Source organism: Babesia bovis (assembly GCF_000165395.2).
Source record: "Babesia bovis T2Bo chromosome 4 map unlocalized Chr4_2, whole genome shotgun sequence".
NCBI lineage: Eukaryota > Apicomplexa > Aconoidasida > Piroplasmida > Babesiidae > Babesia > Babesia bovis.
The window spans coordinates 780,138-793,722 of record NW_026261572.1 but is presented as its reverse complement, the minus strand read 5'-3'; the positions used below and the strand labels follow the sequence as shown (position 1 = coordinate 793,722).

Sequence of the window (13,585 nt, the reverse complement as noted above, 5' to 3'; positions counted from 1 at the left end):
TTCTAAAAATGTATCCCCTGTATATATTATATAACGGTAAAAAAGTGAAAATAATTCTAAATAGCAGGAATCATCCCTCAGTAAGGCAATAAAAGCACCAGCAGCACAATAGACATTAAAAGAAACATATACAACTAAATTATTCTTCATTATTCATAGGCTCCTTTTTCCATAAACAGGTGCACTTTGGCAACCATCGAGATCGTGGTGATGACTCTGGCAAAATGTCCTGGAGCTCATGGTTACGATCCGCTAATATTGCATCTGTGTCGTCAAAAACGGAAAGCGCAATAATATCAGCAGGAGTCAGAGACTCTCCCATGTACCTAGGCTTTGCCGGTAAAGGGAGAAACCTAAAACAGGTATATTTTTTAAATATTATGGCCTACCATCTATAACAAGGGTGACAACCAAAAACATGGGTCAATGTTTGCATGAAGGTCTGATGTCGTGTAACTACCTTCTTTAGTTTGTCTATCGCTGTTCTGTTGCGATAGATATTTACCAGCTGGTCGATGAACAACGTGAGCGTGAACATGGTAAACAATATCGCCACAAAATAGTTTACCTGAAATGTCTCAGAAATGGATACAAACAACTTACTAGTGCAACAATCATTAATAACGTGCCATATTTATGTAGAAGTTTGTCAATATCGTTAATGTACAGATGGTACATATCCAAAGCAATGACCGTAATTATAGTTAATTCAAAAATCCCGGCCGATAGTATGTACTTGAAAATATATTAAAACAAACAAACAAATACTTACGACTGTGTACTGTATAAAAAACTTCTGATTGAATAATCCTACGCAATTGCCAACCCAAGGGCCTAGAGGTGATTAGACATTTTACGCGGCATACTCACAATGATGGTCCATGTGAATGATACAACGTTTGCAAACACTACAGTGATGCGCCCGCCGTGGACGAACAGATCTGCATTTTGGACAATCGGTGAACCCCCAACGTAGCGCATCTTCAATAATCTGCTCATCTGCAAAAGTAATAGTAGAATTTAAGAAGAAAAAAATACCGTATATGTGTGGAACATATCCAGGATCACTCAATGTGCACATCCAGTGAGACCACAAAGCCATAACGAGTAGCAATGTATGGAAGATGAGACAAACGACTGTGATTACAGGGTATGTCCACCTGAAAATAGTTAACATAGAACTATTTACCAACCATAATCTAAGTAAAAGAACAGTTGTTGTGAACGCAGCTTGTGCTATCAGTATATAAGTCTGGAAATAATATCGAAAACCTATTTTAAACAAACCACGATAAATACGCCAAGACGAGATAACACTAGTTGATGATTCTGCTGCCGCTCAGCAGGCGGTATTACGATAGAGACCATCTGAGCCACCTATAAGGGGCAGTGATGTTTAAAGAAGCCCGACCGCCCATCACTTATTCGACCTCGACCGCTGTCTACGTAATATATCCAGGATGTGATAAATCAAATTTTGAAATGATGGAGCGGCAGCAGCCTAAATTATTTAATAATATACATTGTAAAATATGCGAAAATGCTTTTATAAATAAATTTTAAATGTTCCAAAAAATGATGTGCGAATCAAGGTGTACTTCTGTGAGCATGGTTGTGTTCAGAGGCACTTTTAATATACACACAAGGATTTTTTAATATGAATAATAAGGTAAGTAAATGTTTTCAATTATATTGAAAAGATGTGTAGATAAATGAAGCAGCTCTGCTCTTCGCAGGAGGCAGCAAAAATGCATTTAACAAAGAAGAAGCCATTAATATAATATCAGCAACAGGAGTGGCGGTAAAGTATCTATAATTATTATTAAATTTTATTTTACGTTAGAGATACAGAAACAATTGATGTACTGGGTAACGAAATATCGCATGAGCAGCTAGTGGATATTGCCGGGAAACTTAGGGCTAAACAATATACTGTAGATGAACTTACAAAACTTTTTACCGTAAGTTTCCAACCTTGGAGGTATTCAAAGATATGCAGAACTTAAATGCCAGTGGTAATGGAACTGTCAACAGGGGCACCATTGTATACATCCTCAAGACAAATCATCATATACCAGATGATCAAATTGATGCGTTTTTAGCAGACCTAAACTTGACAGAGCAAAATGGATTTATTCGTGTAGATGAGCTAGTGAAGGCCCTACTCACTGTTCTGAAGGAGCCTTAAACTCAGTGCAGTAATCATGATAGAATGCTGATGGAACATCGCGTGCTGACGTTGCTGTAATTAATAAGTCTACATTGTATATATTTGGCCAAAACTTTCCGGTGATAAGGCAGCCTTTGGATCTTGAATCACACGCTATACCGTTCATGACGTCTACGTTGTCTGGTTGTTGTAATTTCAATGGAGTTAAGTCCCATAAGTGTAAGCATATCCCAGTTTTAGGATCAACTTCAACAATGAAGTCGCTTGTCCAAATGTTGCCATATATGGTCCCAGTCTCATGGTTGTAGTCCATTTCATTCACGTAACGTAACCGTAGTCCGTTGAACGTTATTGGAATAGCCTTTTTCACCATGGGAGGTCCGAATCGAAAAGAAGGTGGTAATTCTAAAGACAGTAAATGGGTTCCTCCAGTGGTCATCCACACTTCTTGATGCTTGACAAATTCCTCCAGGTTATTTGTGTCGTGGTTATAATTTGATGTTAACCCGAAACCTACATAACGCCATTGATGTACATACGTCAATTGGAATGTTTTGTAATCATAGAACAGTACCACATTGTCTTTATATGTCAGTACCATCACGTACAAACGAAGGGTGTTCGGCTCCACTACAAACGTAGCACCTTCGGCAAAATAACCATTGGGTAGCTCCACTCGCCGAATTGTTTCGCCCGTATTAGCCGAAAACTCACGAAGAAAGCTTGCAGAAGCAAGTCCTGAACTTTCAATTAACCTATCAAATGAGCTAAAAAACAACCCTTGGGTAAATGGAGGAGACGTTGATCCGCCTAAAGAGCACGAATGCGGGATATTTTGACTCCATTTTACATCGCAAAGATGTTTAACATTGGCGTTATTTACACCAATATTAGTACCCTTCAAATGGATGTATGTCCCTAGGCATAGCGCTACTATGGTAATAAACGAGATCCAATTATAAGGCGGTAGAATAGATTGAATGTGTCTGTAAGTATGACCCGTCATAATTCCTCACGTTTAAATGCAATTGGATCCAAGTCATAGTACTTAGGGATCCTTATATTAACAATCCTAGAGATCTATATATATTGCATCATACAGGAATGACATACCATACAGCAACATCACGTTCTAACCGTTCCATGGCTAAACTGAATTCTGGGTAAAATATAACACCAATTGGAATATGCTAAAAGATATGATGGTGAAATGATACTGGCATACCGTATCTAAACGTATTTTCCAATCAACAGTTGAACCTTCTGCGGTAATCTGCAGTATATCTGTGATTCTGCGATTTACCTAAACCTACATGAACGAATTGTGTACCGATCAGCTCAACACGAAAATCTTCCGCATTAACAGCACCTGATACGTTACTAAGCCGCACCTTATATAATGTAAAACGGTCCAAGTCTTCAGTGATAATGCTGTTTCCCGGCTTTTCCGGGACCACGCTACCAAATGTAGATCTGGTTACGAAGTACGCCAATCCAACCAAAATGTGTAACTGTGTTAACATATATTGCCATTTTAACATCGTAAATTAAACATCATATGATGTTAACAGAAACTTATTACTGTGTATACGCAGTATAGCTAATGTGCGGTTTAAGCATACAAGTGTGTCGAGATTCCTAAAGGTTCACAAGTTGATCTAACAAAATGTGTTACTATAGCACGCTGAATATTGACAAAGTATACTTTGAGAACTTTTATATCGTACATAACGCATTGGGAATACGTATCATAAACGACAAACTGAGTAATACCGAAAACCTGTTTTTAAAATCCTAACAAAATGCAGATTATATATTACAAATGTAGAACAAACAATATTTGAAGTGTTTAAGATCATAAAGACAAAGTTAATGACTATCTTTGGCTATTGTGGCCAGATGAAGCAAGGATGTATATAAGATGATTAGCTAATAATAAGTGTGTTTAAAAAATATGTTCATCTCATATGTGTTGTTCAATGTTTAAATTTGCCTTTTGATGTGCGTATTATGTTGTAAAATCAAGTTTATGGGCCGAAATCAAGGGGCTCGCCCTTTGCCTAAGCGACCCCATATACTGGCCTTGGAGTGTTATTTGAACGTAAACGACAGAACCCCTGCTCTATATCATTTGGAATCATTCTGGATTCGGCTATATATTCGCTTGTGTCAAGAATCATAGCGAATATCGCCAAACAAGTATTTGTAGGTAACGGAACTGTCGTTATAAAAAACATTATTGGCAAGACGAACAAAATTTTGCTTCTGTGATTTCAGAATGGCGGGTATGATGACTTTGTACAAAAATGTTGATATATGTGTACAGAACGTGGTGGTTTTGGGTCAGGTTTTGGCCGTGGTAGGGGTGGTAGACGCGCATCCTCCAGGTAAGCCGATAATACACCGTGATTCATATGTGAGGATGTGTTTTTAGTATTATTATTCGTATATTTATTTTATGATTTTAGTTTTTATAATCATATTTCTCATTGGTAATGTTAGAGGTCGTGGTGGAAGTGAAGATGACCTGAAGAGCTGGGTCCCTGTCACTAAACTTGGTAGATTGGTCGCCGCCGGTCTTATCCAATCTATTGAACAAATATATCTTCACTCCATCCCAATTAAGGAATACCAGATTGTGGATTACTTCTTCCAGCCCACCCTCACTGACAAGAAGCTAGCGGATGATGTCGTTAAGATAGTACCCGTTCAGAAGCAGACTAACGCTGGTCAACGCACGAGGTTTAAAGTGTTTGTAGCTATCGGAGACTTCGACGGTCATTGTGGTTTGGGCACAAAGTGTGCTAAGGAAGTGGCTACGGCTATTCGTGGTGCTATCATCTCTGCCAAGCTCTCTTTAATCCCTGTTAGACGTGGATATTGGGGAAATATGATTGGTGACCCACACACCGTGCCCATGAAGGTACACGGAAAGTCTGGTAGTGTAAGATGTAGGCTTGTTCCTGCCCCAAGAGGTACACAAATCGTCGGTGCTCCCACCACAAAGAAGCTTCTTTCTTTCGCCGGTATTAAGGACTGTTTTTCTTGTTCTTCTGGATCCACCAAGACCAGGGGTAACTTCCTTAAGGCTGTATTTGCAGCTCTCTCTGCCACATATGGCTACCTAACTCCAGATCTTTGGAGACAGGTTAAGCTCCAGCCTTCGATTTACGAGGAGTTTTCCAGTTTCCTCACATCCGGTAAGACTCACGTAGCTCCGGAGGCTTCATCCTATTACGCTTGAACATGTTGTAATCTTCTGATCATATTTAACCACATAATACTTTGTATTATGCTGGTTCTTCATCTACCCTGTATACGGTAAGTGATGTGAATTTATACCGTTGTCTGTCTTACAGTCTTATTATAAATAATAGTCCTGTATGAATAATAAGATTGGGTCTTTAATGACACCATGGTAGTATATTGTGGAGTGTAACAGTTCCGGTGACATACCAAAAGATACCTTGTGCCAATATTTGAAATTACGTCAAATCAATTGATGGTTATATTTGGTGGTATGCCCGATCAGCAACAGCCTGTGGTCCAATTCTAATAAACCTTTATTTGGCGCTGTTTTTTAGTCGCCCCTTATAATCCACATTGTTTGATATGATTTAGAGTAGTACTTTTTTTCCAGTGTGATTTGCTGATTAAGTTGATACTCTCTGTCAGATGAGTCGTAAAGATTGACAACGATTGTTGACTCTCCGTTATAAGTTATCCTTCCAAATGACACTGGTGATTGTCTTATCCGTTGGTGAATATCCTACTGTAACTCCTGTCGGTTTGTTAACGTCATTTGCAGTGCTGAATATGTCATTGTAGAATGTTTTGCTGCAAATGCCCGTCTCTATTTTCCGTATTTTAGAAATTGGTCTGTTCCATCGCGTATGTCTGGTCAACCGAATGACACAAATAGTTGGTGGTGGTTCTCTATATGATATACGGCTGTTGACCTGTAAGGTCCGGCGTGAGCCTTCCGATGTAATTAAAGATGAGTCAATCTAGGGTTAGTGCGGCTTCAATGGTCATGGTGCAACCATTTGAAAACTTCGATATAATTAAAAATCCTGCTTTCAAAGAATTGCCGAAATATTTAACGATGTACGCGAACCGCATGTGAGATTGAGAAATCTAACATCGACCCTTAAACATTTAGTCTTATGGGTTTGCATATGATTGAACATATCCGATTGTCTGAAGTTGCATAAGCTCTGTATACGGTTGGAATGGGTATGGTTCACGGATTAAGATTAATATAATGTGACAACTAGTTGAATAGTCTAATGCATTTTTAAAACGTCATCAAAACAGATTAATTTGCCTTCAAATATGAAAGTAACGGTGATACTTGTTAGTGCGTATCTCCATAATTTTTACTTATTAAATACAATGGACATGTCTCTTTGGCTTTGCAAAAGCGAATCTGTTGTTATTACCAAAAACAAAACTATGTTGATATTTGTTTTGACTATAGTTGTTACGTCAATGGGTGTCAATGTTAGAACATATCTCGGGTCGATTGTTCTTGTTATCTTCATGGGTGATGTAATTCCATTATTTCTGCTCTTAGTTTTAGAATGTAAGACAAATCATTATTATCATCCAAATTGCACCACATTTCCACTATCCAACGTGAGGAATGTCATTTCGCAAGTTTCATGTATTAGGTTTCCGTTGCATTGTTCTGTGATTTATATATGCATTGCGTACCATAAATGAATTAATCTTGGATACCATGTGAAATGAAATAATTGTCCATACCCAGTAAAACATATGAACAAATGGTGGTTCAACGGTTGATATACCTATGACTAGGGTATTTTTGTCAGTCATTATATATTCCCTGTTTGGCTCGACTTTTATTTACATTAGAACTCTTGTAGTAAATACTAGGTTTTACCCTTGTAAAGGGCAAAAAGGAAGGCACTTGTCATTAGATTTCCACTATGGTTCAAGTGTTACGCATCAATCTATTCATAAGTATGCCGATATCATCTGGTTTTGCAAATTTTGGAGCAATTGCGATGTTATTTAGCATCTCCATGTAAGGATCGATCCAATATTTAGATAGATCATAATAAATTATATCATTTTCATGGTATATAACGTTAAAAATCTTGGAAATTCCATAGTTTATTGAAAAATTTTCTCCACGTTTCTGAATCTTCAATAAGTTGACCACTATAAACTGACACCCTTGTTTTCGATTTATGAAGGTTTCAACATGGGAAATGAACTCATTCTCACCAGTTTCGTATATTGTACAATTCAAGGCACTGTTTACAACTCTTACAGTTAAATGTATAGAATAAAGTTTCTCAATTAAAACGTACTGGGTGTAAATCCAATCACCCATTGCTAAGTTGTACAATATTACAACCTCAGAGAGATCATGGGTGGTTTTTGAAATATCAATAACTATTTTCAATAAAAAGGAGCCTGGTGATTTATCACCAAGTGTACTAAACTTGTATGTGTAACCCATAATACTCCTCCGATTAAATATCCCATCAACAATTGGTGGTATATTCACGGTATGTCTGCTTCGTCCTTGATAGCCGAAATATAGATATATATAGCCACCGGATTCAGGAACAAAGATCTTTTGACTATGAGACGATATAGATACCTTTTTACCTATGGAGTTAAAAGATTTATTTATCCATGTAAAGGGTGAGATTATTATTTCATCGTTAAGCAATGTCGGTAGACGGTGAATAACTAGGCGTTTTTTTACATACCTGTATTTACTGCTAGATAACATAGTACCATTAGCGTATGGACGTATGCGACTTTTTTTGATAAATGGATGACATTCCATATCATCAAAGTCGTAAGGCACTGATATGGGACCATTGACAAATAAGAACTTGTACTGCATCGGCGCTAATTTATATTCCCCTTCGGAAAAAACTAGAAACTTGGTTCTCCATTTCACTTTACTGCGAGTATACATATATGTAATACCGATCATTGGCTTGCCATATTTCATATAAATATGTATTTTCATATGCCCTGGGCGAGTTGCTTGGTTTGACGGTATGTCGACCAAGTGTTTTCCAAAGACAATGGCTTGTGGATGTACAGATTCTGTATCAAGGAATGTATAAATGCCACCATTTCTAAAAGTTCCATGCACAACTTTTATTGGTGGATCAAAATCAACCTTACTAAGGTCTAATACTATACAACCCAATTGGCTTGTATTTACTAACACTAACAACACAGCTAAGGTAGACATCAGTAACCATCCGCTGTGTCCCATTATGTCAGTTGGAAAGTTATGTCTTACAGTTATGTTTATATTAGGAGCGTTTTGGATCATTTGATAATGGTGTTCCATATGAGGGACGCTATCTATAAACGTAGAAAATTCTATCGCAGCACCTCGTCAGCATATTCAACAGATATTATTGTTGCAACAATTAAGCTCATAATATATAGAGCAGGATTTGACACTAAGGGTATATATCGTATAAACATTAAATATTTCTCAGATTTCAAAATTTTTACCAATAAACCATTCATTTATATCACTCACAGCATTATCTCACGCATATTTCATTATTGCCTTTTGGTACACCGTTTATATAGACAGAAAATTAATTATACACTATGGTGTTCCAATAGAGTAACTACAATCTGTGAAAAAATAATGGCATAATTTACAAATAGTTTCCAATAAAAACGCAAACAAAACGTTGATAATTACGATATATGTGTTATTAGATGCCTATATTCCTTTTATATCATGCGCAAAAGTTAGACACTAAAAGAAGAGCTACTTTGATCATTTATTGAAAAAGTCAATTATAAGATTTACCATATAATTACTGATAGTAATTATTCTGTTTATTATTATGATAAGGTGAAAATCTAATGTATGAATGCGGGCAAATTTTATTGTTGAGGCTATCTGAGACACCACACTATAACTCAAGTAGTTTTAAAATGCGTCGTAAGTTAAATCCACTCACATTTATGCATTTCCAAAGTAGGTGCCGAACACAATTTTGCTACATCTCGAATCTCAGAGTAATCTGACTAAAGCATCACATGGGTGCTATGTTAATGCTAAAGACAAAATGTCATTAATCTCAAGTACGATGTGAATAAAATAGTGAATCTGTAATGATATACTATATATGGTCATACAAAGAAGTCCATCGTTTCAGCTTTTACCGGTCATGCTCACGGTGAAATAGCCAACCTAATGATATACAAATATTCGTTTATACTGTTTTAAAGGACAGTATATCTGCATACCGGAGGCATGTAGCACAAATATCAATATTGTAATGACATGCGCATAAACAACATCATAGCTTGCAATATATATAGGATTAAAAGTATTAAGAGAATATATAGAATACCAGCATGACCATGTAACAGCACCACATAGTTTTTTGGGAAACGGGAAAAAATAATTAAAACCAACATATTGTCATGATCGTGTCAGGCATTATATGACGTTGTGCAATCTGGTACATGAGTGTTTCTTTTGAAAATCAACATCTCTAGTGTACCTTGTAATCGATTACATGATTGTTGCAATTCTTAATGAAATAAAAATATTTAATGTCTAGTAGAGTCACTCAGCGTTGTGATGTATATATAGAGTCTCATTTTTTAGTTTGGAATATGTTACCCCTCCATTCCCATTTTAATCATGATGCTCTATGTTAACCTACAGAAACCATCATGATTCTTTTGCTAATAAAACATTTTAAAGACTATTTAGGGCGCCTGATTGTATATAATCATTACATTCGGTTTCACAAATTTGTTGTGTGGGTGTACATTTGATATCGTTGAATTCAACACTGAGTTATTCGTTTTCATCTCCATTAATTGCGGCTATAAGGCCATTTTCATACTCGATTACATTTTCTTTAGGTATGTCATTTTCGTTTTCATTATATTACGCCCGATGACACTACAAAGGAATTTAATAATATATTCCAGCATGTATATCAATATTTTCTCATTAACTACTACACTTGACGCACAGAGTTGGTATTTGCATCAAAGTCACTCAATCAGTTATGCATGAAAAATAAATGTACTATCGCTATGTAAAACCTCATGTGGATCACCAAATAGAGATCAATATGTCATAACAATCTATATCATTGGAGTCGATTTACATACAGTGTCGTACATAATGTGTTCTAATTATATAATTAGGCAATAAATGTGTAAATTCGATGCGAGTACATTTTTCTATATTTTGTACCAACCTTTATCCAGAGGATAAATGCGAAGGATACGCAATCGACAATAATGCTGGCATGCACCGGATTGTTCCCAAATTTGAAAAATTAGTCAAAATAATAGCTGTTTTCCGAGCAAATTACGATGAGCTTTTATATCACGTCTATGGGAATCTCGAAACATGAACTTCAGGATCCCAGATCTATGATACCTAGTTTATAGACGATATATACAATATTATCTATCTTGTGAGGTGAACATTATATACAACGCAATGATTTTAAAGTTCAAAAGGATATTTCTGTTACTAACGTTATATTTCCCAGAGTCTTCCATGGCGCTTTTAATACATTTCCATCGATATGAGTGTCGTACAAAATTAATATTACTATATACTATTGTCATTCATAGCTATTTACTTCCATATTGTATAACGGTTATACAACGAACAATTTAGGTAAAAGCATAGAACATCATGGAAATAAATTGATTAGATTTTATAGTCCACGTAACCAAATCACCTATGCCGCCCGTTTTTGCCTGCAATATGTTTCATACGGTATCGTTTTATATTGCGTGGTGCGCGATATGTATATATTGGGTTTTATATGATTGATATTTGACTCCGTGTCTTGTAGAGGTGAATACTCTTCCTTATTTTGTTTACTTTGACAGCTCCTCAAGAGATCTCTATTACTTGCATTCTTCCAAAAGTACTCATTTCTGCTGGATTCATCTGTCTGTTTTTCAGACGACTGTTTATCTTCCTCGATATCACACTTTGATACAATTATGGTTTTATCATCATTGGCTCCATTCATTGTTTGCATTTGAAAATTCTTCTAATTCGTATAATCAATATATATTTTCCCTTTGATCTTATAGATAGTTGTCATCATATGTTTCTAAGAGCCTTATATAAATGAGATGATGCGTCGCGTTTAGGCGTTAATAATAAATCCCTTGAATGCTTGCACATCGATATTAATTTATAATGTGTAGACTGAAATGAACATATAAGTGAATTTTGTGAATAAAAAGAAATTAAGTTGTTGGATATATACATATAACCGTTGCCAGATCGTGAAATAAACATTTTAACACATTTCACATTTTATTTTGCACATTCATGCGCATTATCTTATGATACTTTCGGTATGCAGCGATCACAAGTAGATTTGTTACACGTACTATGTTAAGCGCTACTGAAGGCTCGCAGGGTTTTCAACTTCCTCCTCGCGAGGGTGTTCCGAGGGCTTTAAATCCAGCTGCAACACCGCTGAAGCAGGAAATGGTACTCGATGATGTAGGTTGATCTATGAAGTTTAAGAAAAATGGATGTCAGATATCTACTTCATCGGTTTCTCCCCCTGAGGAAGCTGGATACACAACAAAGCTTCAACTTAGTATCCCCGAGCGTTTCAACGTTGGTGTTGTTTGCATGCCTGATATAATGCGCCATTTTACGTTGAAACGGTTGGAGCCTTTACTGAATGTAGGTATCAATGCTGATATGCTTACGTAGTGTAGGATAATAATGAATCTTCCAACGTGGACTCCAATGTAGAGTCCTGGCGAGGTATAGGAATAGGTCGTCAAGAACAGGTAGAAACCCGCAATTTTAGAGCACAAGAGAGGATTATTGATACGGATTGTTATTTCATGTTAATGGAGAACACGGTACGTTTCCATCTTCGATTCAATAAATAATTCCAATAGTTGGATAATAGTGTGAACATAGTTCCTGTCAGCAAATACATGATGCTGGAACCAATGACGTCACATAAACCGGGGACATCTGCACCCTCGTCACGGAGTATCTCCGTATGTTTTATAGTATACTGAATAGTTTGGTTCAGAAGGACACTATTTTGGCTGAAAGATTAAGGCGTATAATCAAATCTGACGATTTAGGTGACGTTGAAGAAAACAAGCAGGTTTCCGACGCCTCTTCGAGGTCATCTACCAAAGTCAAAGTAGAGAAGATTCACTGGGACTATGAAGAGGCAGCAAGCGACGATGAAGAATTCTACAACGATGAGGTTACGTATGAAGATGGTGACGACCCGCTAAATCAGCCACACCTTACGTTATATGGTAATGTAAGTGCAGGCATTTATGTTATTTTAATAAGCGCGTAGAGGATGAAGAACTTATTGCAACAGCAAGCTGAACGTGAGATGGATGAAGATCTTCAGGAATACTCTGATGACGATGAAGATTCTCAGGTCTCATCTTCCGGCAAACAGCAGCGGAGGCAGGATTCTTCTGATGGACAGGGGGCTAAGAAAAACAAAACAGAGGATAATAAAAGCCAAACCATGGAAAAGCGTTTTATGGAATTTCTACGTCAGAACGGCGGCAAAGTGCCAATTAAGGTGTGTTTTATTTTTGGTTGAGCATCTCAATGTACAGCGCATACTTGACCTATTCAAGATTACATCCAAAAATGACGATTTCCGCATAATACACAATTTGATTCAAAATAGATGTAATGTCAGTGCGGAAGAAGTAGGCAACAAGAAGGTGAAGTCTATTTCGCTGAAGGCAAATTATATGTGACTCGCAGTGTCACACATCGTTTATAGTGTGACATTGTCCAGTTGATGTGATGACGGATGGCTGCTAGAAATCCCGGTCCTATAATTTTGGACCCTCCTTTTGGGTTTCCATCTTTCAAAAACTGGGTTCAGCGTGATGCATTGTCACGCCGTCTGTTCCGCGAGTCGGAAGTCAACACACGCGTTTACAAGGTAGTGTACCGTAATATGGGCTTAAAGGGTCACATACCTCTGGATAACAAGGTTGGACTATATAGAATCCGTATGCGTTGTATTTTTGGTGGATATGGCCACGGAGTGTTCAGGTTCACTCGAATGTCGAAGATGGCATTTCAACAGGTTGCTAGGGAGGGTTGGCTACGCCGTTACGGACATCGCCCTGATCTATTTAGATGAAACATTCACGTAGAGCATCTAGTATAACGAATGGACACCCGTATGCTTCTGTTGAAATACGCTGTTGCCGGTTGCATTCCATATAAGCAAAATCTATCGCACATCGCTATGGTTAGCAACCGAAAGCAATCATCAAACCTTTTGAATATTCTTTCAAATGATTAAAATCTCATTACATAGTATATGGTTTCAAATGATTTTTGTTATATAAGGCAGTTGGGCATAATTATATATATGT

General features: G+C 37.0%; 9 protein-coding genes across 9 annotated transcripts; 4 read left to right on the top strand and 5 right to left on the bottom strand.

Annotated features, from left to right (window-relative positions):
- Nucleotides 1–119: 119 nt before the first annotated feature.
- On the bottom strand, nt 120–1,518 carry BBOV_IV003570 (DHHC zinc finger domain containing protein). Its single transcript, XM_051767065.1, has 8 exons — nt 1,288–1,518; nt 1,194–1,252; nt 1,039–1,160; nt 871–999; nt 773–834; nt 604–735; nt 390–568; nt 120–353 (listed from the first exon to the last, which is right to left on the bottom strand). Exons 1-8 carry the CDS (start codon nt 1,366–1,368, stop codon nt 140–142), a joined length of 978 nt encoding a protein of 325 aa, XP_051623079.1. The 5' UTR covers nt 1,369–1,518; the 3' UTR covers nt 120–139.
- A 123-nt stretch (nt 1,519–1,641) lies between these two features.
- BBOV_IV003565 (uncharacterized protein) lies at nt 1,642–2,191 on the top strand. Its single transcript, XM_051767947.1, has 4 exons — nt 1,642–1,669; nt 1,709–1,806; nt 1,844–1,961; nt 2,000–2,191. The coding sequence occupies exons 1-4, from the start codon at nt 1,658–1,660 to the stop codon at nt 2,186–2,188; spliced, it is 417 nt and encodes a 138-aa protein (XP_051623592.1). The 5' UTR covers nt 1,642–1,657; the 3' UTR covers nt 2,189–2,191.
- Nucleotides 2,155–2,859, bottom strand: BBOV_IV003560 (Glutamine cyclotransferase family protein). Its single transcript, XM_001609470.2, has one exon. The coding sequence runs from the start codon at nt 2,769–2,771 to the stop codon at nt 2,166–2,168; it is 606 nt and encodes a 201-aa protein (XP_001609520.1). The 5' UTR covers nt 2,772–2,859; the 3' UTR covers nt 2,155–2,165.
- Nucleotides 2,860–3,021: 162 nt separating this feature from the next.
- BBOV_IV003550 (uncharacterized protein) lies at nt 3,022–3,717 on the bottom strand. Its single transcript, XM_001609469.1, has 4 exons — nt 3,484–3,717; nt 3,396–3,443; nt 3,284–3,360; nt 3,022–3,250 (listed from the first exon to the last, which is right to left on the bottom strand). Coding segments are annotated over exons 1-4 (354 nt in total). The 5' UTR covers nt 3,712–3,717; the 3' UTR covers nt 3,022–3,249.
- A 586-nt stretch (nt 3,718–4,303) lies between these two features.
- Nucleotides 4,304–5,441, top strand: BBOV_IV003540 (Ribosomal_S5_C superfamily protein). The gene is made up of 3 exons (XM_001609468.1): nt 4,304–4,455; nt 4,497–4,557; nt 4,673–5,441. Exons 1-3 carry the CDS (start codon nt 4,449–4,451, stop codon nt 5,412–5,414), a joined length of 810 nt encoding a protein of 269 aa, XP_001609518.1. The 5' UTR covers nt 4,304–4,448; the 3' UTR covers nt 5,415–5,441.
- A 1,617-nt stretch (nt 5,442–7,058) lies between these two features.
- On the bottom strand, nt 7,059–8,578 carry BBOV_IV003530 (uncharacterized protein). The gene has a single exon (XM_001609467.2). It carries the CDS (start codon nt 8,517–8,519, stop codon nt 7,128–7,130), a length of 1,392 nt encoding a protein of 463 aa, XP_001609517.1. The 5' UTR covers nt 8,520–8,578; the 3' UTR covers nt 7,059–7,127.
- Nucleotides 8,579–10,529: 1,951 nt separating this feature from the next.
- Nucleotides 10,530–11,466, bottom strand: BBOV_IV003525 (uncharacterized protein). Its single transcript, XM_051767805.1, has one exon. The coding sequence runs from the start codon at nt 11,218–11,220 to the stop codon at nt 10,912–10,914; it is 309 nt and encodes a 102-aa protein (XP_051623616.1). The 5' UTR covers nt 11,221–11,466; the 3' UTR covers nt 10,530–10,911.
- On the top strand, nt 11,446–13,001 carry BBOV_IV003520 (uncharacterized protein). Its single transcript, XM_001609466.2, has 7 exons — nt 11,446–11,696; nt 11,736–11,885; nt 11,921–12,070; nt 12,110–12,214; nt 12,250–12,492; nt 12,532–12,768; nt 12,806–13,001. The coding sequence occupies exons 1-7, from the start codon at nt 11,583–11,585 to the stop codon at nt 12,950–12,952; spliced, it is 1,146 nt and encodes a 381-aa protein (XP_001609516.2). The 5' UTR covers nt 11,446–11,582; the 3' UTR covers nt 12,953–13,001.
- BBOV_IV003510 (Ribosomal protein S14p/S29e family protein) lies at nt 12,980–13,528 on the top strand. The gene has a single exon (XM_001609465.1). The coding sequence runs from the start codon at nt 13,009–13,011 to the stop codon at nt 13,345–13,347; it is 339 nt and encodes a 112-aa protein (XP_001609515.1). The 5' UTR covers nt 12,980–13,008; the 3' UTR covers nt 13,348–13,528.
- Nucleotides 13,529–13,585: the final 57 nt, after the last annotated feature.